Source organism: Triplophysa rosa, linkage group LG16 (assembly GCF_024868665.1).
Source record: "Triplophysa rosa linkage group LG16, Trosa_1v2, whole genome shotgun sequence".
In the NCBI taxonomy this organism is placed as follows: domain Eukaryota; kingdom Metazoa; phylum Chordata; class Actinopteri; order Cypriniformes; family Nemacheilidae; genus Triplophysa; species Triplophysa rosa.
The window spans coordinates 17,099,773-17,125,122 of record NC_079905.1 but is presented as its reverse complement, the minus strand read 5'-3'; the positions used below and the strand labels follow the sequence as shown (position 1 = coordinate 17,125,122).

Here is a 25,350-nt window from a genome sequence, read left to right as displayed (position 1 = left end):
GTGAAATATTTGCAAAAACTACGATTATGGCATGTTTTATATATTATTTCTGCAAGTTATTTTTGGAAAGTGTGATTTTATTGTTAAGTGGGCAACCAAGCAAACAAATCTGCAAACTTTTTTTAACCAATTTAAAGAATTGTTGAAAACAGACACATTGACTGTGATACGAAACACCTTCAATCATTTTATAGAATTAACAAGTTAGAAATCTTAAAGGAACAGTTGACCCATAAATGAAAATTCTGTCTTGATTTTCTCGCCCTCAAGTTTTTCCAAATCTGTATACATTTCTTTGTTCTGATGAACACGGAGAAAGATACTTGGAAGGACACCTGAAACCAAACAGTTCTTGGCCACCCTTAACTACCATGGTAGGAAAAATTGCTTTGCTCCGTTTACCGCAAAAGAAGATATTTTGAAGAATGTTCTGGGGCACCTTGACTACCTTTGTAATTTTACTACTATGGTGAAATGCATAATGTCCTTCACATTAAAATATCACTGCAGTTATTTTTAAGTCACCGTGAAATAAAAAATGCTGATTCTCATTTATAACATTGCTGTATTTATTATAACTGATTTATCCGTGCGGGTCTTTTTTATGTGCCCTCATAATCTTTAATGAAATAAATTCCTGAAGAATGAAACCAAACCCCGCCCCACATTTTTCTCATTACGCTCAGATGTACGTCACAATTCATAACAAAACATCATCACAACTTCGCCAAACCTTAGACCTTTTCATATGGATGAAACCAGTGTCCAACAGCACTTCATTCACAGCTTATTTTATTGCTGTATATAAATACTGTAATAACAGTTCATCATTGACGTCAACAACCATGTCAGACTGAGTTCACAACTTTGGTCAGGAGTGCAAACACAATTCATGTAAACATGCACTCAGTAGTTCAAGTAAAGTTTTGTAGGTACTTATTCTCTACACTCCCATTTCATACACGCACAAAATGCCACAATATTTTCTTCTCTCAGTGTGTGTAGAGCGAAGCAGTGAACACAATGTCTCTGCGTATGGCTAGCGAAGCTTTTTCCATCTTGCTGCCGAGGACGGAGTCGCCGACGATGCGAGCGGCCTGCCTCACTTCCTTCAGGACCTCATCCAGCCTCTGAATGCAGCGAACGATCGTCCCCTCCTGCACGTCTGTCAACTCAGCGATCTCAGCAAATGGCTACAAGACACACAATCACAACACCAGCATCGAAAACTGTTAAAAGGTGTGTTCGAAATCATAGGCGTAATTTGCGGGTGGATGGGTGGGTCATGTCCCCACCACTTTTTGCCAAAGTCAGTTTTGTCCCCACCACTTTTAAGAATATAAATAAGAATATATAATAAGAAATAAAAAATACGGAGCGTCTATTTACCGTGCAAGTAGCCCGCTTTGTAAACAGAGACTATTTATACTAACTCCGCCCATCAGTTTCAGATTAGAATAGACAAAATGTAAGAAAGGCGCATGAAGTTTAACTGCTCCGGTGGCATAGAGCGTAACGCGAGTGTTACCTGCTTCATGTCGTCGTGGGTTCGCGACTTTTATTTGCTGAACTTTTTCCGTATCAGATTGTAAAGGTATTTATTTTTAATAAAATGATGAAAATATTTGAAAATGGCTGTTCAAGTCATACATGTACCAAACATTTTGCGCTTAATTGCACTTTGATGCTATATATTCGTCCTTATTGTTCTCGACATGCGGTTGCTATCGCCTATTGCAAGATTAATTACATTTTGATACTTGATAGAAAACTCCAATAAATGGAAAAAGTCACAACTTTGTAGTTTCATGAGTTCAAAACAAAATTTAGAAAGTTTGTTGTATATTTGTAGCCTATCAGGCAATTTCCCCTGTATACTTGAATGTTTGTCCTTATTAGCAGGGGTTGTCAGACACCAAATCTTTAACATGGGGAAAACACACATTCGTTTAAGTAGTTTTTGTTTCATCACGAATTAATACGTTTAATTACGTACGGCAACAGGGTCCGTGTATCAATTCAATTCAATTTAATTCAATTCAATTTTATTTATATAGCGCTTTTCACAATGTGCATTGTTCCAAAGCAGCTTTACAGGAGCAAATAAGAAAACCACAGAAAGGTAAAACACAGCACAGTGCATGGTGTTTATAGACCAAGCAAGATCATTATAATAAATAATATCGAATAAATAAATAAATGCAGTCTCCCGGTGAGCAAGCCAACACTGCACTGCTCTGCTGTGGCGAGGAACCCAAACTCCAATGATGAATAATGGAGAAAAAAAATCATCTGATCTGAATCATCTGAAACTATCATCTGATCATTTGATTATTCCATTCAATATAACAAACGGAAAAAGAAAAAAAACAGTCGATATTTTATTTTTGTGAATAAATAAATAAACCAAAACGAAATAACGACCCTAATTACTGTTTTTCTCATTTTTGTGTGATTTTGCACGGATTTCAGCGCGCGCAGGCGCACTGTGTGAGCGCGGCAGCGCGCCTAGAGCTCTTCACGAATCTCGCGATCGATCAGTTATCATTTACAATGGCTTCACTCGAGCTGTACGTGTTTCATATTCATCAAATGTTTATTAATAATATGACATATCACGAGATGTCGGAAAAGAGGCCATGCTCTCTGGGGAACACTGCAGCATTATTATGGTCCCTCCGTGAGGTACAGGCTCTGGCATGTTACCTAAAAACAGTAGCCTAATGGAAATTATTCCCTAGATAGACATAGGCACATGACTACAATCATTTGGCAGTTTACTTGGTTAATTTAGCTAAAACTGATGTAATGTAATAGTGCAAATGACTAGCCTACACAAAAAACTCACAGTTTCTTTCAACACAAACTGAACATCTTTTAGCTGGGAAGTTTTAGCTGGGGGAACCTAATGAACTCGGTTGAGTGAGGTCATGGGGGGGAGGGGCTGTTCGCATCCCATAACTTCTAAATTACAAAAGTAATTTATGGATTTACACGTTTGCTGCTGCCAACGAGCTGTGGCTACTTAACTGTTCACTTAAATGTCACATATTAAAAGCAATAATGCTAACAAACTTCGACTGTAAGCTCTGGAAAGTATTGCATGTGAACGGCATTGTTCAATATACAGTATATATTTGAAATATTTTCCACCGTCATGTCCTCTCTCAGTGTGACTCTTTTAGTGGGAGTGAAAAGTACAAACAAAGCATATGCAAATACATTCATTTCCATTTCGAGCTTCGCAAGTTCGCATGCACTTGATCCCGGTAAACCGCTGTACATTGCGCATGCGCAAAGCGTACGCGCGCAGAAGACCCTGGGAAATCACCAAAAAATGAAAAAACTATAATTAGGGTCGTTATTTCGTTTTGCTTTATTTATTTATTGGATTTCCCCTTTAAAGCTGAAATAAGAAGAAAAACATCGTTTTTTTATTTTTGTGCATACAGAAAAACGGAAAAACGAAATATCGACTGTTTTTTTTCTTTTTCCGTTTGTTATATTGAATGGAATAATCAAATGATCAGATGATACACGGTCCGGGTACCTTCGGATAATTCATTTATTCGTTTTTGTTTTCAAAACAGAAAAACGAATAAACCGTTAATTTTTTACATATTCCACCGTATACGAGACTAATTTTTGGGTTGTTTTCCTCAATATTTCTTTAAGTGCATCAAATTAATATACAACAAAACCAAAACGAAACATCAAGTATTTTTCTCAACAAAGCGCATTTTAGTCCACCGGAAGTTCAGCTGCACTGCTGCCTCTGGCGACGAGAGGTGGTAGCACAAGACCACTCTCTGAATTATACATATGTTGGTGTGTGCCACTAAATCCGTAAACATCCATACAGACACATAGGTAGACATTTCTGTGCAATGTAGAAGTATACACGCAGTTAATGAAACGGTGTTTTACGTGCAATTAATAATTATATCCTCCAGATAATACACTATCTATTTTTATACAACTTTTCATGTAAATTATATTTCATTCATTCTGCTGTATATGTTTAGAATATTTTTTTATTATTATTACGTCATCAAAACAACCCAACTGCAGTTTGATTGATATTTACTGGAATGCACAATAAAAAACAAGATTTTTCCAAATTTTTGAGAAAAAGTTTTTGCAATTAAACTATTCAACAATAATTTACCACATTGGTGGCTAAAATATTCTTGTTGGCTGGAGCTCCACTCCCAAATTATTATAATAGTTTGATCCCTTTTTTTGTGACCATTTTATCTAATTGAAGTCATGATCAAAGCCACGCAATTTAAAGTATCAATAAAGTTCATTGTGTAAAAGTTATAAAAATACTTAAATTCAAAGAATAAGCAGTTTAAAATGAATCAGTGTGCATTATATACTGTAGTCTAGTCTCTGTGACATTATATTTTGAGGGTATACAGTATACTCATCATTTGTATTTTAGGTTCAGTGCTCACCATGCCTCTTGCCCAGCAGTACACAACTTCAGTCAGGCCAAACTTGAACTGGGACACAAAGTCTTCAGCGGTCTGAGCTATCCCACAATCCCTCTGGAGCTCACCAATACGCTGCGCCACAGAAAGCACTTGATTGATGCCCTGACAATGCAAGAGAGGGAAGAAATAGATTCAGGGAAGAAAGACAAAATTCAGGTGTCATGTTTGCTCAGTAAATAGTCATCCATGGCATTTCATATTTTGGGCTTTCATCATCATTTAAATACTGTACGTCTTTCTCCACAGAAAGAATGATTCAATTTCGATATTTTAGAGGGGGACGTATCCAAAATTTGGCTGATTTGACACGGAATGACCCAACACAACATACACAAGTGACAGTCATAGTCGCTCTCTTAGTACAGCAAAGCATCAGTCCACCTCTGCTGTCTAAGTGCTTACAAAACTAGAGCACAGCAAAAAATGTAGCCACATCACCTGTGCACCCTCACCTTTCAGCGTTTGTAGAGTAAGAGTGTTTTCACATCGGTACATAAGACACTATGGACTATGAAAAGTCTTGGGTGCTTCTCACTCTTGTGTCATGACTTATTTACAGTCGCTTTAAAGCACTTCCATGCTTCTGGGCATTTCAACACACACAGACATGGCGTGTGTGACTCAACACTCCGCTAAAGGCATAAAGCGAGCGGCCGTGCTGCATGCACTACTCTGATATACACATCCCTTGGGTGTTGAAATCAGAGAACCGTACAAATTCACATCCATCCATAACCATGGGGACGAGAATATTTGATGCTATTCTGTTGGCAGTGAGGGCAAATAAAATGCATTTCAGATGTGCATAATGTTTTAGATTAGTAATACAAAGAATTCCACACCTTGTGTTTTCGGGCATAAATCCTTTTGCTTGAAAATAACATTAGCTTGAATTATTTAAAGGTGCTGTGCGTATTTTTTTGGAGGATCTATTCACAGAAATGCAATATAATATACATAAATGTAACTTCAGAGGTCTATAAAGACCTTGCATAATGAAGCGTTATGTTTTTATTACCTCAGAATGAGCTATTTCTATCTATATACCCCGCGGGTCCCCTTGCATGGAATTCGCCATGTTGTTTCTACAGTAGCCTTAAATGGACAAACTGCTCTACAGAACGCGTTTCGTAAATATGTTATCTCCTTTGGCAAAGAAGGGAAAACGTGACGACATCTTAGTTCTCTGTCAGCCACCGTAGTGCTTCGAAATGGAGGGGTGGAGTGAGCCACTGGTTGCAATTCGCAACCTCACCACTAGATGCGGCTAAATTTACAACCTTTAATGCTGTATGCCAATGATATACTATATTGAGTTTTGAGGCACTGCATTATTTTTAAGGTTTATGATGTGTGTTCCGGCTCAAATAATACTCAGGATGATTCGCTCTGCAATGCATTACCTCCTGTAAAGTGTTGGTGATGTGCGGCTCTATCTGGGTATTTTGTGTAAAGATGAGGCAGGACAGCAGGGCGGCGCTCTCCTCGGGGGCAAGAGGACTCAAGGTGTTCTCGAACAACAGTTCAGTGAGTAACAGTTCATGACTGCTGATCTGACACGCCACACGTCCCTTCAACTGAACTGCCCCAGTGCTGTCCACATACTTCAGAGCCTCCAACACCTGTTATTATAATCCATAACGACAATAACATTGCTCAATGGAACATAATACATCCGAGAATGCACTGTAAAAAATATTTGTGATTATATCGTACCTTGATTCTCTGATGGTACTCAGGCAGCAGAGTCAATGACTGATCAGACACCAGGAACATGAGCTTGTCCAGCTCTTCCTGAACACTCATCCTCTCTTGCACACGTGCAAACTGAGCCGGACACAGAAAGAGAGAATTTATTAATAACAGTTTATCGCACCGCTCCATCAGCACAAGAGGTCTAGTGCTAATGACACACATCCTTATCCCGCCCCATCACCGTCATAATCCGTAAATGCAGTCTGGGAGCCTGGAAGAGTTATTATGCAAAATGCATACAAAATGTGAACCAGAATGTGCATCAGAACGGACATTTGGAATAGAAAAGGAAGCAGTTATCAGAATAAAATAGAAATCTGCATAAGGAAGGCAGACCTGTGCAGTGAAGGTGGGCGAGTGGATGCAGTGGAAGTTTTTGATGCTGTCCTGTAACACTCGTTGTCTCAACACGCCTTCCACCACATCCACAGCCTTCAGGTGCAGGTCATTCACGGGGTCAAAGGTCACTATGCCATTGGGATTGGCCTCCGCTAAACGCAGGAGCTCTTGGGTCGCTGTTGAAATGGCCTGACCTGGTGGATCAAGTCTGGGAATGGAAGGGTGATTTACATTTATGCACAACAAATGCAAATGTACACATGTTAAAAAACGCGAACAGACATACTTGAAGCGTGGCTGCAGTCTTTTATTGTAGTTGTCAATGATTCTTTCTGGAATGACCTTGAGGGTTTTAGTTGTGATGGCGGAGATGTCCTGCAACTTCCGTTTCTGCACTGTATGACTGCACGGGCCTACACACACGCACACACACGCACACGTACATTGCCATTTACTTTAGTTTAAACATATCAGAATTCATTTGCTAGTGTAGGCATGGCAATTCATATTTTAACAAAATAACACATTTATAATGTGTATATAATAAAATAATATAATAAAAATGTTATTGGATAAAGCAAGTACATTGGTGTTCAAAACTGTCTCTTTATCTTATGCCGATTTATAATGGTAAGCTTATAATGATGATTTATTTTGATTTAGTCAAAAATGTCTGTTTGACACCATGTGACCTCAACCTATTTAAAGATTTGTACAATAACAAAGTAACCTGCAATTTTATCTTTTAAACAGAGATGGCGATATCAAGGCAAAATTAATGATTGCCGTTTTTTTTTTTAAATATTGGCACCAATGAAGACATATACCGAGGAACTATACTCCCATTCCGGCGTAATAATCAAGGACGTTTGCTGCCGTAACATGGCTGCAGCAGGAGCAGTGATATCACGCAGCGCCTGAAATGTCTCCATGGTTGCAAGGCACGCTCCTTTTGCAAGCAGTTGGTCACGTTGGATATGTTGATGGAAGTTAGCCTATTTCCACATGCGCTGCGTGATATCACTGCGCCTGCTGCGGCCATGTTACGGCAGCAAACTTTCTTGATTATTACGCCGGAATGGGAGTTCCTAATCATATCGGCCTAGAAAATCGCAACTTTTCATTTTCCGCCGGTCTTAGCACACGATATAAGTACAGAAGAGTCAAGTTTTAAATAGGAAAAATATCAAAACTCTTTGGTCATTTTTGAACGCGATGCTACTGGTCTAATTGGATTCAATGATCTATGCTAAGCTATGCTAAAAGTGCTATCGCCAGACCCGGAGATCGGCTACATAGATTCCAAAACGGTAAAACTCAACTTATGAACTCTGGGGGAGTTGGAGAATGAGCCTATTTCCAAAAAGAGTGGAGTGTTCCTTTAAAACAACGACAAAAAAATGATGTAGTTTACGAATGTGAATAATATTATGCATAACAATGTAAACATGGTTTACGGGACACTTCCTGTGTCTAAATCACTTAAAGGTCCGGTTGAATGCTGCAGTTTCTTCCAATCTCATATTAATCTTGAGTACCTATAGAGTAGTATTGCATAATGCGCATCTTCGAAGAGTATTTAGTTTGATCACATTTATAAAAGATAGATACAGCTGTACGATTATTTCCAAAAATAGACGACGTCCTGGGGGTGCTTGGGGGAGGAACTAAATCACAAACACAATACATCAACCCATTATCCCTGCATAACTGTTTTGATTTACTATAAGTTTGTGTTGTTTACATTATGCACGTACGCGCCGATTGCCAACAAAACCCTGACATATGACTTAGTTTCACCACGTGCGGTTCATGTCCGGACCGCTCCATCTATCAGTTTCAAACGATCTGCAAACCCAGCGTTATATCCACCGTTTATATAACATCCATCACTGAAATGCCGTGAACAAACAAACACACCTCAACTTCTCTCACTATCGCAAGAGTAACGAGCTGCACAGCGCAGCCAATCTTGATGCAGCGGGTCTTGTTCCTATCGCTCATCGGTTGATGTGTGTTCGGGCTATTTCTTTCGCCTTGCCGTGGGCGTGCTTTTCCGGGAGAATTGCCCAATAAGGGACTAAGAAAAGTTGTTACGTAAAGGTTTTTCATGTTCGAAAAAAACTTTCCGAAACCTATACGAACGCTGGGGGAGTGTATCGAGAACAGAAATACTACGTAATACGTCCAACTCATGTTTTGACAAGTTGACCATGTTAAGCATGAGAAGCCAGCACGTTTAACCTTTTAAAGAAGTCAGAATGCATGAAACAGCGTTAAATCCCCCTTTAAAACTAACCCAGCATATGCTGGTTTGGTATGTTTTGATGCTGATTTGTGCTGGTTTAAGCTGGTCATGTGCTGGTTTAAGCTGGTCAAACCAGCATCAAAACATACCTAACTCAGCTAATGCTGTTTTTTTCAACAGGGAAATCACTTAAAAACATAGTAAATGTCGATTGTTTGGTAATTACAGAAAGGTTTCTATGATGGTTAGGCTTAAGGGGATGGTTAGGTGGGGGCTAGTATATTCAGTTTGTACAGTATAAAAATCATAAACCCCATATGCCAACATGTGTGTGTGTATGTGTGTATGACTGACCCTCTGGAATAAACAGTGTAGAGCTGTAGATGTGAGCTGTAGATTTATTAGACTGATTATCTGAAGGCTCCTCGTTGCCCTTCTCACAGATAATGAGAGTAGTGAACGTCCGATTTACAGAATCACTGGACACCTGTGGGAGGAGAGGAAACAAAGACTGAATACTGGAGATCTGTGTTAATGACTAGACCTTTTACATTTATGCATTTGGGAGACTGTACATCTGGTTGCGATCCAGGAAAAACGTATTCTTCAATCTACCGTGAAGTTTGTTCTTCATGCAATATTACACACACCTGTAGAATGACTCCCAGGGCATTGTGGTGCTGGGTGTTGTTCACTATCACCACTCTCCCAACAGACAGCGCTTTGAGTCCATTCACTGACTCCAGAACAGCTTGCTAACAAACACAGTGAATCATATAATTAAGTGTGAATTCCTCAAACAAGAACAATTTGATCAACTAGCACCAATAGTTTAAACTACTACAACCCATTTGAAGTAAGTTTGGAACTCGCATACTTAAAATCAGAACATATATTATTTGTAAAAGAATAATTTTCGAATGTTTTTCTCACAACGACCACTTTGCGCTTATACTGTATATTCATGGGTTGCATTCTAGTTTTCGGCCAATGACAGATATAGATAAAAAGTGTTGAACCATTAACAGGGTTGAACAAGACACGAGGGACAAAATTATGCATTTTCTCAGAAAACAAACAATTCCAATCTGGTATTGTCTGGTATTCCAATAATAAACCAAATGTATACATTTTAAATGTGCAGATTTGTTTGTTATACACTGCCCTTCCAAAAAAAAGTCACCACCTGGGCAGTGCTTTGATCTGGTGTTGGCTGCAGTTGGTCAGGTTATGTGCCCAAAGAATGAGGTCAGCTGACTACCTGAATATACTGAATGACCAGGTTATTCCATCAATGGATTTTTCTTCCCTGATGGCACGGGCATATTCCTCGATTTGTGAAAGAGTGGTTCAGGGAGCATGAGACATCATTTTCACACATGGATTCTAGAACCCCATTGAGAATCTTTCGGGTGTGTTGGAGAAGACTTTGCGCAGCGGTCCGGCTCTCCTCAATACAAGATCTTGGCGAAAAATTAATACAATTCTGGACGGGAATAAATGTTGTGACACTGCAGAAGTTTCTCGAAACGATGCCACGGCGAATGCGTGCCGTAATCAAAGCTAAAGGTGGTCCAAGGAAATATTAGAGTGTGTGACCTTTTTTTTAGATGGGCAGTGTGTATCGCTGCTGTCAATCTGAAACTTTGTATCTCCATATTTTTGTGATTTTTATGTTTTTACCATAAATCATTATTATTGGTCACCCTTTATGTTTGTCACTGGGTTTTTATCTAAGCAATAAAAAGTGCTTGTCAACACATTATTGAATGATTTAAAAAGTACAGTGTTTTTTCCATTTCCTGAAAAACAGCAAATTTGGTGATATGTTTTTGTTTCTTTTATAAAAAGGTTCATTATATCAGCATTAGGTCACAGGGTATTCTAAAGACCCCACTGAGTTACTTCTGTTGTGATGTGTGCCTCTTTGATAATTGTGTATGTTGTGTGTGTGTGTGTACCAAATCTGCAGGGTGTCTGTGTGGTGATGCACAGCTCTGTGATAGGTACCTGCAGGGTCTCTGTGTTGGTTGTGTTGTGTGTGTGTGTGCGTACCTGCAGGGTTTCTGTGGTGATGCGCAGCTCTGTGATGGTGTGGTAATATGACAGTATATCAGATAACTGTCCCTCTGTGTCCAGTGGAGGGAGAGAGGAGAGCGTGTGTCTCAGCTCACTTATTCTCTTCTCATTGGCCTGAATGAAAAAGGCAGAAACTTTCACAATGTTGCATATTTCATTCGGTCTATAAGATTGATCAAGAAAATGTTATAACTGGAGCCATTCGATGTTCATCCAGTGCTGCTGGGAAATGAGTCCGTTTACCTGTGTATCTCTATGGTTCTCAGAAAAGCTTCTCCTCATCATGTCTGTGACCCTCAGCGCCTCCACACGGAGCAGGTTCAGGATCATCGTGTAAGTCAATCTGAACTGAGACTGAAGCACTGTCGGTTTCCCCTAACAACCAGGAAAACATCCCACTTAAATGGCATCACCCCATAATAACCTCAAGGCCCATTAGAATATTACAACACTGTGTCCACACACTAGACATGACGTCGCAACACATTTGAATCAGAATCTTTCCATGTTAGTTATAGTTTGTCCACACCAGCCACAACAAGCTACAATTGATTCTAGGGATGTAACGGTATTGTAAATATCGAAGTATCGCGATAGCATTTTTTTCGATACTATCGTGGTCGCATGACGATAGATCTTCCAGGCAAAGTGTAGTTTTTTCAGCCGAATGGAGCGAGTTGAGGGAAGCGGGAACTACAATTCCCATCAACCCATGCGTGCCCATCATCCTCTGCTCTCTGCTGCCGCCCTCTACAGATCAAGTTGAGCGAAAATGGCGGATGCCGCTAGTGGCAAAGAAACGGATTTACAAATTGTTGAAGCTAGGGCTGGGCGGAATGACGGAATATTCCGTTACCGCGGAATAAAATGTCAACCGTAAGAGATTTTTCTATTCCATGTATTCCGCGGAATGTAAATAAGTGGGCGTGGTTAACTCGGCGCTCTGCAAATTAGGCGCTATTCTGAAAAAAACTAATGAATTAATCCACCCGTAACAAATGAACGTATCAAACATTCTTTTGACCTTCTTTCAGTCTGTAGTTTAGTGATCCACTCCAGTCCGGCGCTTCTCTCACCCGCAGTGCTCGTGCAGCGATCTGCGCCAGCATTTAAAAAAGCTCATTCTCAACACGTATTTCAGAAGTCAGGTTGTTTTGAAAAGCTGTTAATAGTTTTATAAAGTTTAACTTCAGGCGAGCCAAGGTGAAACTTGCGTTGAAATGCGCGATGATGCGCGTGAGCGCTTTGATGTGACGCGCTTCTTACCTCCAGTTTTTGGGAGACGCGTGAGGAGTCACCAGAGACTCACAGTGCAAAAACAAGCCCGAGAATAAACTAACCTAAAGACAGAGTCGCAACACACTAAAGGTGCTCATCTAATAGAGAGCGAAGAGCGATAAAGACCTACAGTACAGACCCCATGAACACCAGTTTAGTCATATACTGTACTCTCATTGTTTGTGCATATTCATACTTTATTGTTATATATGTTGTCTATCTTCCTACTGTATACATATGATATAGCCAGAAGATAAATATGAATAAATAATACATCTGATTATCAGAACTTAATTTGATATCTTTAGTACATTTTCATAACTTACCTACATTTTAACTATGGTGAGCATTTAAATGAACTGTAATAAATAAATTAGTTAAATCAATCTAAGAAAAATGAGGTATAAAATATAAAATTATAATGGGAGATTGTTTCATGAAATATATCGTTACCGTGAAATAAAATTACTCATTCCTTGAAATAGATTTTTGGCCATTCCACCTCTAGTTGAAGCTAAAGCGAATTATAAATCGCATGTGTGGAAGCATTTCGGTTTTCCCGTAACAAGAAACGAGAAAAGGTGACGGACAGACGAAAAACAATATGCAGACACGGCCAGACTGCGGTGAAGTACAATTCGGGGAATACGACTAATATGAAGAGCCATTTGTTACATCACCCCGAAAAGTTTCATGATGATACAAGGAGAAAAAAAATAGCAGTGAGTGAAGCAGTGAATGAGGCGAGTGTGTGAGTGAAGCAGTGAATGAGGCGAGTACCTGACTGGTTGTGAGTTGTTAAAAGTTGACAAACAACTCAAACTTTTTTCATTTTAATTTTTTCATGTTTCATGTTCTCAATTTTTATGTTATTAATTTTTATGCTATTATATTACTGTTCTTTGCACTTTAAAATTACCTAATCTAAAAATAATAAATGTGATCTTTGTTCAGTCATAGTTTAATAAACACTTATACCACATTTTTCCAAGTCTTCATTTGTTTTGTTTTTTTTCCTGCACAAAATTCAATAAAAATCGTATCGTAGTCTTCATATCGAGGTACTATCGTATCGTGAAATGTTGATACCGTTACATCCCTAATTGATTCTATGTAAGAAACATTCTTTTTTTAATGTTACATGTCACGTCACGTCTGGTGTGGACAAGGTGTAATGTGCAGTCTGTAAGCGAGTTTGAAGGTTATAGACTAAAAATATATAGCATAAGAACGATTACAAAAAAACATCAAACATAAATAGTACAAAACAAACAAAGAAACTGTGATTGGGATTGACTCTTCGGTGTAGTCCGAATGAGGAAACGGGGTTGACATACAGCGGCACTTGACAACACACTGTGTTATTGTTGCCATGGAGCTGATGATGATACAGACCTGATGAGCACTTAGATATCAGAGCCATCCGAGAGACAAACCGTACTGATCCTGCTCTCATGGGGTCAAATTCATCAACAGCAGGAATTATAAATGTTTTAAAAGCCAGCTGTATCATTTAAATACTTGTATTTAAATTCTGGTCATTCTTGTTTTCTTATACTCTCTCACATCAGCCTGAAAATCACAAGTCAAATCTACTTGTACAGTACAAAGCTACACTTGCTATTGCCCGTAAGTGAGGCTTTCAGAAATGTCCAATCCAAAATGCTCATATTCCTCATAAATGGGCACATGAAAATTTAAATATAATAACTATTGTCTATCCTATTTTCCTTAAAGGAGGATTCCCTTCGGTGTCTGTTGGGTATTATTGCTTCTGTTTTGTGCATTTTAATACACAGAAAATGTCGCGTCTACTGGGTATACTCCACCCGAAAATGAAAATTCTGTCATGAATTAACCCCCGCCCCCCCTTTTGGTCTTGCATAAATTTCTTTGTTCTGTTAAACACATAGAAAGATATTTGGAAGAATTTTAGCAACTAACAAGGACATCACTGACCACCATAGTAGAAAAATGACAATGGTAGCCAAAAGTTGCCCCAGAACCGTTTGTTTTCCTAAATTCTTCAAAATATCTCATTTCGTGTTCAACAGAACCAAAAATGCCACAATAATTTTTCCTACTATGGTAGTCAGTGATGTCCCAGAAATGTCAGTTGCTAACATTTTTCCAAATATCTTTCTTTGTGTTCAACCGAACAAAGACATGTATACAGATTTGGAACAACTTGAGGATGAGTAAATGATAAGGATGTAAAAATATCAAAATCTCACTGTACGGTAATACCTCGGTATAACACCCACGGTACGGTATTTATTGCAATGTTTCAACAGACAAACGATGACTTGGAAACGTGCCATAAGCGTCCTCTTTTCTTTATCCTCTAATCATAACTGTTGCTTAGAGGTATGAGTTATAGTATGAGATGGGTCAAATGACCTAAAAATCCCTTTTATAAAATAAAATAATTGCACCAGATGGACTGTGCCAAAGTCTATTATTTTTTCTAACATTCTATGTCGTTTCATACAGTCATGTGACCACGATAATATTGAGACAATTTTTCTATTGCGATAACACGATATCGATAATATTGTTACATCCCTAGTAATTGATGACAGAATTTTCATTTTTGGGTGGAGTATCCCTTTAAATAGAAAACTATGCGTAGACTGATATTTTCCCATTGTCTAGATTCTATTAACAAGGATTTAGGAAACTATAAACTGATGATTTAATATATTGGTAATAAATACATTCTCTGAGAGTTTATATTTCAAGTTATGACTGCAAATGTCACATCTATAACGCTGGAATTGCCCTATAACTAAAATTCTGCATTAAGTGTACACGATTTTCCCCTGGTGGAAAATAAAACAGTTAAGCAATGCAGATGTATCTAAAAGTCTCTTAACTACTATTTTTGTTCATTCAAATATAAGCCAATTTTGTGACATGCACCTAATGCGTAAATTCATGGCAGATGTGTCTCATGTGGTCTAAATAAAGTTTAAAAAAAAAGGATAGGAATAAGAATCGACATCTTGGACTTTTACACAGACACAAAGACGGGTGCAGTACTGACCAGCATCATGGTGTGAAGATCAGCCATATCATGAACTCCAGCCTTACAGAGGATGATGACAGTTCCTGTAGCGTCCAAACCTCTCCTGCCGGCCCGGCCCGCCATCTGAATATACTCACCTACACACACACCAAGTTTAATTTGATCCGGTAGCTCGACAGGTAAAGCACTGTTACCAGAGCAAAGCACACATTCTGATAAATAATGTACGCCTTGAACGCACTTGCTTTGGATAGAAACATCTGCATGTAAATGTAATTTGCACCCTTTTTGTCAATATGCAAAGGGAAATTGACATATACAGGTGCTGGTCATATAATTAGAATATCATCAAAAAGTTGATTTATTTCACTAATTCCATTCAAAAAGTGAAACTTGTACATTATATTCATTCATTACACACAGACTGATATATTTCAAATGTTTATTTCTTTTAATTTGATGATTATAACTGACAACTAATGAAAATCCCAAATTCAGTATCTCAGAAAATTAGAATATTACTTAAGACCAATACAAAGAAAGGATATTTAGAAATCTTGGCCAACTGAAAAGTATGAATATGAAAAGAATGAGCATGTACAGCACTCAATACTTAGTTGGGGCTCCTTTTGCCTGAATTACTGCAGCAATGCGGCGAGGCATGGAGTGGATCAGTCTGTGGCACTGCTCAGGTGTTATGAGAGCCCAGGTTGCTCTGATAGTGGCCTTCAGCTCTTCTGCATTGTTGGGTCTGGCATATCGCATCTTCCTCTTCACAATACCCCATAGATTTTCTATGGGGTTAAGGTCAGGCGAGTTTGCTGGCCAATTAAGAACAGGGATACCATGGTCCTTAAACCAGGTACTGGTAGCTTTGGCACTGTGTGCAGGTGCCAAGTCCTGTTGGAAAATGAAATCTGCATCTCCATAAAGTTGGTCAGCAGCAGGAAGCATGAAGTGCTCTAAAACTTCCTGGTATACGGCTGCGTTGACCTTGGACCTCAGAAAACACAGTGGACCAACACCAGCAGATGACATGGCACCCCAAACCATCACTGACTGTGGAAACTTTACACTGGACCTCAAGCAACGTGGATTCTGTGCCTCTCCTCTCTTCCTCCAGACTCTGGGACCCTGATTTCCAAAGGAAATGCAAAATTTACTTTCATCAGAGAACATAACTTTGGACCACTCAGCAGCAGTCCAGTCCTTTTTGTCTTTAGCCCAGGCGAGACGCTTCTGATGCTTCCTGCTGCTGACCAACTTTATGGAGATGCAGATTTCATTTTCCAACAGGACTTGGCACCTGCACACAGTGCCAAAGCTACCAGTACCTGGTTTAAGGACCATGGTATCCCTGTTCTTAATTGGCCAGCAAACTCGCCTGACCTTAACCCCATAGAAAATCTATGGGGTATTGTGAAGAGGAAGATGCGATATGCCAGACCCAACAATGCAGAAGAGCTGAAGGCCACTATCAGAGCAACCTGGGCTCTCATAACACCTGAGCAGTGCCACAGACTGATCCACTCCATGCCACGCCGCATTGCTGCAGTAATTCAGGCAAAAGGAGCCCCAACTAAGTATTGAGTGCTGTACATGCTCATACTTTTCATGTTCATACTTTTCAGTTGGCCAAGATTTCTAAAAATCCTTTCTTTGTATTGGTCTTAAGTAATATTCTAATTTTCTGAGATACTGAATTTGGGATTTTCATTAGTTGTCAGTTATAATCATCAAATTAAAAGAAATAAACATTTGAAATATATCAGTCTGTGTGTAATGAATGAATATAATATACAAGTTTCACTTTTTGAATGGAATTAGTGAAATAAATCAACTTTTTGATGATATTCTAATTATATGACCAGCACCTGTATGTGTGCCATGACTTAAAAAGAAGCCAGCTACAATATCTATCTTCCTGTGTCATACAAACACACATGCACACACAGACATCAAAGGCTGCCCGCTTATTACCCATGTGGATGCGGTCCAGTCCCATGTGCACAAACATCTGCAGCACCCCAGCATAACGAATCAGCTCATTCATTAGTCACTAACAATTCATCAAACACCTGGCCATCATAACGTCTGCCTGCCTGTAGCGTCTCTGCCAACTAATAGCTACTTTCTAACTATATAACATCTATTGTTATGGTAAGAATTGGTTATAATTTGAAATAGGAATAAATGCAATAAGTGTTTAGATACAAACATTTATACAGACTGCCTAATTAAAGGGGTCATATGGCGCGAACACGTGTTTTTCTGTCTTTGGTGTGTTATAAGTTGCCCATGTACAATTGCTTTGGAACCTGATGTTTCAAATATGGTAAGAGGCGTTACATTTCCGTCACGCGCTTGCAGTATTCGACCAATCACTACGCACTGGTTAACTGGCCAATCATAGCACACCTCGCTTTTCAGAGCCATGAGCTTTGTAAAAAATCTGCGCGTTTCAGAGAGGCGGAGCAAAGAGGAGATACAAACATGCACGATATGTGGAAAATACAGCGTTTTTGAACCTTAAATCGTGTATACACATTGCATTACATCTAAAACAAACCATAATATTTGTTTTAGCCGCGTCCTATGACCCCTTTAATAAAACAGGGTTTTACCAGGCAGCAGGTTTCTGAAACCCGTGCCGTCGTGTTTTCGGATGCTGTCGAACACAACTGTTCTGGCGGGCATGTTTACGCCCATGGCGAACGTCTCAGTTGCAAACAACACCTGATGGAGAGAGAGAGAGAGGTGAATGACACAGAGACTGAGAACGATTTTTTTATCAGATACAGCTCATCGCACAAACCTTCACTAAACCTCGAGAGAAGAGCATCTCTATAACCTCCTTCAGGATCGGCAGGATGCCGCTGTGGTGAACACCAACCCCTCTCTTCAGCAAGTCCCGCATTGACAGGATCTAAGAGGACGAAAAGGCAATAGCTTTCCAATTTGAACAATACATCTCAATAGTTTTGCTTTCGCTCTAAAAAATTACAAACATTTGATTTGACAAGAAACATACCATCATAACCAAACGGATTGATCTTGTGTACCTGCGGCAGCTGGCGATCGCCTCCTCTCAGTCTGTTCAGACTCTTCTGTACGAAGGAGTGAATCTCGTTCTTCTCCACTGAGCTGGTCAGATCCAGAGAGGTCAGCGAGCGGGCGTTTTCATCACAGCGCGTCCGTGAGAATGTGAACGCCACCACCGGAGTCTGCTGCCGCTGAGACAGATAGTTCAGCAGCGTCTGCCACACTGCTCGATCCTACCAGAACAACACGGGATAAAACATTACAGGACGACCTTCTGCATGTATGAAAGGATGTCAGAAAGGTGGACAGGAGCTCAAAACACACTGACCTGACTGGCTGTTGTGTTGTGTGACGCGTTCTTGGCGCCGAAAGATTGTGCGTGTTTACTGGTGCGTTCCTTTTTGGCCTCCACTGCGGCATAGTAGCTGATAAACAAAACGAAGTTTACATTTAATGACAGAAACTGTCGACTGTCGCTCTCTTTTGGAACGGTTTTGCTGTACTTTTATATGTAAATGACTTCTAACCCTTTGGTGAGGAAGCTTCCACTGGCATCAAGCAACAGGAAGAGCTCTTTCTGAGTCTTGGTGCTGTTGCCGGTATACAGATTGTGCTCCAGAGGGACAGGCCTCTTAACTGTGCTGATCACATAGATGTGCCGCTTCTTAATACGACTGGCGACAGAGAAAATAGAGATGTTAAACATAAGAAAAAACAGGAAGATGAATAAAACAATAGTTCATTCATTCGTTCATAGTTTATTCATCCTAGTTCATGTTCATTTCAGCATTTACAAATGCATTTTTAAAATCAAATGTTGTAAGTGTTGTTTATGCACCATGAACTAAAATGAATAACTGTACCAAGAATTAATACATGCTGAAAAACTATATTGCTCATTGTCAGTTCATGTCAGTTAAAGTGATAGTTCACCCAAAAATGAAAATTCTGTCATTTTTTACTCGTCCTCTTGTCATTTTAAACCTGTATGACTTTCTTTCTTCTGCAGAACACAAAAGAATATATTTTGAAGAACGTAGCACTGGCCCCCATTCACTTCTATTGTATAGACACAAAACCAATGCAAGTGAATGGGGGCCAGTTAACAACATTCTTCAAAATATCTTTTTTTTTTGTCTTCTGCGGAAGGAAGAAAGTCATACAGGTTTAAAATGACAAAAGGGTGAGTAAACGATGACAGAATTTTCATTTTTGGGTGAACTATCACTTCAATGCATCTAGTAATGTTAACAAACACGAGCCTTATTGTAACGCGTTACATTTTTTAAAATAAAAATGTATTTAAGTTCATGTATAAGCCACATACATCCACCATAAAAGTCATTCAAATGACTTCTAAATGTCTTCTAAAGCAAAAATAAAGGGGTGAAACGATAGGTGGAGCTTATTTAGCAAATCTAAAACGAATTCAAAATGGGAACATGTTAAAAAAACACGTGTCCTGTGACAAAATATCATATGACAACAAAACAAGAAACACACAAGATTTTAAGTTTTCAATATGTAACTAATAACCATATTAAAGATGTAACACTTTTATGGAGATGCTTTGGTTTCAATTTTGCTAAACAAGCTCAAAATATGAATTGTTTTTCATTCACATCAATCATATTACTTCTGAAAAACATTTATTACCACACAGTCGATTAAAATGTAGATTACTTTAAAAACGGTTTTTATGATGGTTGTAGCTGATTTTGGATATAGTTTTAAATCTTTGGTTGTGTTTAGCTGAAGAAAGGAAGTCCTAGTCATTTATGTGGATGATTGTGGGTGAATTATGAGAGAATATTCATTTTCATGCAAGCATTCGAGCAGACCAGAATAATGTCAATATTTCACACACCCGATCCATTCACTGAACTCCACTGCGTTGGGCACTGTAGCACTCAGCAGGATGATGCTAACATGCTCTGGCAACATGATGAGCACTTCCTCCCACACCACTCCCCTCTGAGGACAGAAAAAGCACAGTCACATGACTACTAGTACTGAAAACAGAAAAACTAGATTTTGACATTTTCCAAGGAAAAAATTTGCTAAGAAATATCACCTCTGCGTCATTGATGTAGTGAACCTCGTCGAAAATGACCCATTCCAGGTCTCGAATGACCTCTGACCCGTTATACAGCATAGACCTAAAAAGAAAGGTTAACGGCCTGCTTAAAAGATTGTCAAAAATATTCACACATATGACAAACTACAGATTACATGTAACTGCTACAACAGCTTTTTTTATCACCTCAAAATCTCAGTGGTCATAATAAGACAAGAGGCCTCTGAGTTCAGCTGGACATCTCCAGTCAATAGCCCTACGTCACCAAATGTGCTCTTGAAGTCCCGAAACTTCTGATTGGACAAGGCCTTAATGGGAGACGTGTAGATGGTCCTACCAGGAAAAACAGACATTTAACAATGTGTCAAATGTAAATATCAAGCGTATAGCTTTAGTTCTGGCAGGTCACGTGAGTCAAGCCCGCATCAGCTGATACTCGTCTACCTAAAGAAATATGACGCCATCACAGCTTTCGTTTTAAAATGATTTCAGCTTACAGCAGCTTATCGCATTGCTCTGGAGCAAATTACCCTCCTCCTTCCCCGGCTCCACCTGATGTTCCAAATATGGTAAGAGGCGTTACATTTCCGTCACACGCTTGCAGTATTCGACCAATCACTACGCACTGGTTAACTGGCCAATCACAGCACACCTCGCTTTACAGAGCCATGAGCTTTGTCAAAAATCAGCGCGTTTCAGAGAGGCGGGGCAAAGAGGAGATACAAACATGCACGTTGTGTGGAAAATACAGCGTTTTTTAACCTTAAATGGTGTATACACATTGCTTTACATCTAAAACAAACCATAATATTAGTTTTAGCCCAGAACAGTGTATACTAATTGTCAATCATTCTTGATGGTAGTGAACCTGACAGAACTAATGTAACTGTGGATATTAAGTCTCATGTTCACATACCTGGTCATATGTTTCTGAGAGAGTGCAATCGCGTACTCTGCCACTACAGTCTTGCCAGCTGAGGTGTGAGCCGCAACGAAAACAGAATCATGTGCCTCCAGACGAAGAATAGCCTGCTTCTGAAACACGTCCAGTTCGAAGGGATACTGACACAAGACACGCATAGGAAACAAAAATGATTCTGAATAAAACGTTTCACCTGCACTTTACATCGGCAGCACCTTTGTGTCTCGTACAAACAGTGCTCTTCACTTGACGTTCAAGAGAGATTCTGGCTCTCATTTGACTCTTTTTATGCACCACCTTTAATACTTTTTGTATGAAATTGCAGTAACAATACAATCAAGATTTTTCCCCTAAACTCCAGCTGGTTCAGTGTTGATACCTTGAATGCTGGATCAGGGATGCGTTTGTAAAAGTCCCCACAGGGCGAAGAGACATCCACAGGAATGGCCCATTTTTTCTTTTCTTCCTTCTCTTCTGCTTGTGTTTTCTTCTTCCGTTCAGTTCCGCCAACGGTGTTTGCAGAAGGTTGAGAAATAGACAAGTCCAAAACCTGTGGAATACAGGTTTAAAAGATAAAAACATGCCATGTATATGAAAAAGATTGTCATCTTTTTAATAATCATTTTAAAAAACAATAACATACCTTAGTTTCCAGGTCCTCCAGGCTGTTGGTTCTGGGAAGTTTAGGGGCTTCTTCTTTTAGTGGGACTTCGTCTTTGTCCTCCGTGAGGGTGTCGATGACATCATCGAAACTGGACAGGAGTGATAGAAGATTCACCTCGCTCTTCTTGGGTTTGGTTTCTAAACGCATTGAAAGAGCACAGTGCATCTATATAACACAGTGATGCAAAGTCAGAAATCGGGAAATTGGAAAGCAGGTATGAGATCAGACCTTTATTACGGAAGTCCATACCAGCCTTCATTCCAGGAGCGACAGTCAACAAATCTAGAATCAAAAACAAAGCCGTCACATTTTATTTCCCACACGTACAGATGTTCATTGGTCTCTCTAGACACTGCATGGGTTTACCAACCATTTTCAAAGTCAATGTCCTCTTCCTTGTCTGATTTCTGTTTGATCTGCTCTAATGTCAGTTCTTCCATTCCACCTGTAAACAGAACAGTAGGTTTAACCATTTCTGAACAGAAATAAAATCATTGATAAAAATATGAATAACAGTACCTGGCAGAAACGGGTAGTTTGTGTTACTCCCTCTCAGGCTCTCTGACGGAGGTCCTGGCTGTCTTTGTAATGACAGTGAATTCTTCGCAGACAACCCTGTGTTATCTAATGGTACCTGACAGAATGGAAAAACTCATTCACACTCAATGGGAAGTCATCCTACAACCAAACCCCTTTAAGGGGGTCTCCACACTCAGTAGCCATATTTGCAACACCTCCGGAGTGCTATTACAGTCATACAAGACCAAGTCCTATCTACTTGGGGGAGACAGACATTTCTTCAACTCTTGCTAATGCAACAATAAAATGGCATATTTCCAGCCAACAATTAAACTTGATATCAACACTTAAATTGTATTTCTTAAAGGTCCAGTGTTTTAAATTTAGCGCCGTCTAGCGGCGAGGCTCTGAATTGCAACCAATGGCTCACTCCACGCCTCCCTTTTGAAGCACTACGGTGGCTGACACGGGACTAAGATGTCGTCGTGTTTTCACGTCTTTGTCGAAGGAGATAACGTATGTACGAAACATGCTCTGTAAAGCAGTTTGTCTCTTTAGGGCTACTGTAGGGCTGTGACGATATAGTGTGTTATTTTTATGTTCAGTTTCTCAGTGAAGCCAGAGGGCGCTCTCGCGCACAAACTCAGAATATGGGACACAGAAGAAGAGCGATTTACACACGTAGTTCCAGGAAATACCAAGGTGATAATGATAATAACGTATATTTATAATGATGATGTTTGACGAGTGTTGCTTTTTCAAATGCACGTTATAAACGATTCAATCTCGTACTGATTTAAGATCGAGCAGTACTTCCTACTTATCAAAGGGCTGTAGTTCATGGAAGAGCTGTGCATAAAACACAGAATCGACCTAGACAAGTATAAATAGTGTGAACGGATACAGCCCTTGAAACAACATGGTGAATTTCATGTACGGTGTATGTAGATAGAAATAGCTCATTCTAAAATAATTCAAACATAACGCATCATTATGCAAGGTCTTTATACACCTCTGAACACATAGTTATGTATATTATATTGCATTTCTGTCAATAGATCCTCCAAAAATGACACATTGGACTTTTAAGCTCAAATTCCGCATTTTTACAAGAAGTTCCAGCTGCTGCGCATACACAAAAGTTGGCAAGTACTTGACAGAGACCCACCCACTGAAAATAGTCTTTAATGACTGATGATTGGCTGTTTATACTGGAAGGCGGGACTTTCTTCACTACAGTGATCATAATGAGAGTAGCACTTTCCCTCATTCATATTAATACCACTGTCATGTTATCATCTATAGTCTTCATCCTATTATCTATTACAGTTTGTGTTGAGACTGATTATTTCTAAAAAAGTTTTAAAATGTAATGTATTTGTCATAAAGTCTGGCATCTTTTTAAATGTTGACACAAACAGTGAATATGAATAGAACAATCTGTTACAAACGTTTGTCCTACATCGTATTGAGAACAATTGCAAAATTGCGATAATACAGATTCATGTTTTTTTAAATATAATTACCTCTCTCTCTCTTATCTGTTTCTACTACCTTTATGTATGTAAAGCCGCTAAGCAGTAATGCAAAATTGTGAAAAGTGCTATTGAAATCTATTTACTGTATGTTAAACTGAATGTTCTCGTTACCTCAGTGAAACCCAGCAGCATTCCAGTAGTGGGGTCTCTGACCACAGACAGTTCAGTGTGAAGTGGAGTCAGAGGAGCGTGCAGAAGAGAATCCACATCTATGTTTCTTTTGCATACCCTAAGAGACAAAACATCGGCAGACGTTTGACCATGACCAACATATTAGAGTAAAGACAAACGTTGCGTTTCCTAAACATTCCCACTGTCGTACTTGGAGAACTTTTGAAAGGCTTCGTCTATATCATGTATCGGGAGCCAACCGGGATCACTGAGAAAACGCTTCTCCACCTCTGCTTTTAAATCCAGACATACAGGGGGCAACCCATGGGGGAGCTGATTGGATGAAACATTGCAGTACATAAATGTTATAGATACAGGTTGGTTTATAATTACGAATAATGTCTTATTAAACGATATACCGTGTTCAATGGAGGTATTGCCATGTTCTTAGGCAGTGGATGTGTGATGAGCTCGAAATTTCCAGAGCATCCCACCTCCAGCAGATGCAGGGGCAAGTCATCAGGACCCACGGGGGGCAACACTGAAGTTACACACAGGAGGAACAGATCATCACTACCTCATCAAATATGATGTGACACTAAAACAAAGTTAGTCTGAATGTATTGCATTTTATGTTGAAGTTGCTAGGCTGGCATATATGTTAAGCGATTACAAACATAAAGCAATCATGATGATACCAGACATACTCAGATAAACAATACAACACACTATAATTCACATCACATTCAAAAATATGAATATATTGATTTCTCGTACCTGTTCTCTTCATGTCAGCTTCTGCGGTAAACTTTCAGTCCTACAGGAAGCGGCGCGTCACTACAGCGACGGAAGTTTTTTATTATTTATTTTTATTTGGGTTTTGAATATTGTTTTTGACGACATCACTTGCTCTTTTGTGTTTGGCCTAAGAAAACAAATGCATATTATGTAGTTTAAAATTTTTAACAGCAAAAAAAGATCGCCAAATATTTCATTTTTTTTTTTAGCTTTTTAAAATAATTAATCCAATCTATTTCTTAATTTAGTTTTTTAACCTAAGAAAACCAAACATTTTAGAACAAAATGGCTTTATGTCAATCAGTTTACTCCACACAAAAATAAAGAATCAACAACAGGGAGGTAAAAAAATAAACCTAATAAATAAACAATGACCTTATAAACACAAAACATTCATAGCCGTTTTTATACATGTATCACTTCTTTTTTTTTCAATTTTATCATCGCATGTAT

The 25,350-nt window shown here is 39.1% G+C and overlaps 1 protein-coding gene across 2 annotated transcripts; it reads right to left on the bottom strand.

The window, feature by feature from the left end:
* Positions 1-71: 71 nt before the first annotated feature.
* skic2 (SKI2 subunit of superkiller complex) lies at positions 72-24,955 on the bottom strand. Of its 2 annotated transcripts, XM_057355017.1 has the most exons (29): positions 24,877-24,955; positions 24,519-24,640; positions 24,311-24,432; positions 24,100-24,217; positions 22,451-22,565; positions 22,302-22,376; positions 22,160-22,213; positions 21,911-22,068; positions 21,647-21,817; positions 21,262-21,407; positions 20,532-20,678; positions 20,343-20,427; positions 20,136-20,242; positions 18,796-18,942; positions 18,597-18,693; positions 18,289-18,501; positions 18,042-18,152; positions 17,851-17,962; positions 15,245-15,363; positions 11,164-11,295; positions 10,897-11,034; positions 9,492-9,596; positions 9,196-9,328; positions 6,880-7,006; positions 6,591-6,801; positions 6,216-6,326; positions 5,903-6,121; positions 4,461-4,601; positions 72-1,193 (listed from the first exon to the last, which is right to left on the bottom strand). In XM_057355017.1, the coding sequence occupies exons 1-29, from the start codon at positions 24,887-24,889 to the stop codon at positions 993-995; spliced, it is 3,750 nt and encodes a 1,249-aa protein (XP_057211000.1). In that variant the 5' UTR covers positions 24,890-24,955; the 3' UTR covers positions 72-992. The 2 variants fall into 2 exon arrangements, with proteins under 2 accessions (XP_057211000.1, XP_057211001.1); XM_057355018.1 differs by lacking the exons at positions 24,311-24,432; positions 24,877-24,955 and having other exon boundaries at positions 24,519-24,631.
* Positions 24,956-25,350: the final 395 nt, after the last annotated feature.

Excerpts from the sequence above, each read along its gene's own strand:
- skic2 (XM_057355017.1), bottom strand. Across the intron at positions 20,243-20,342 it reads ACTACATCAATGACGCAGAG|AGGGGAGTGGTGTGGGAGGA; the intron begins GTGATATTTCTT and ends TTCTGTCCTCAG. Across the intron at positions 18,153-18,288 it reads GCGATCGCCAGCTGCCGCAG|ATCCTGTCAATGCGGGACTT; the intron begins GTACACAAGATC and ends TCGTCCTCTTAG.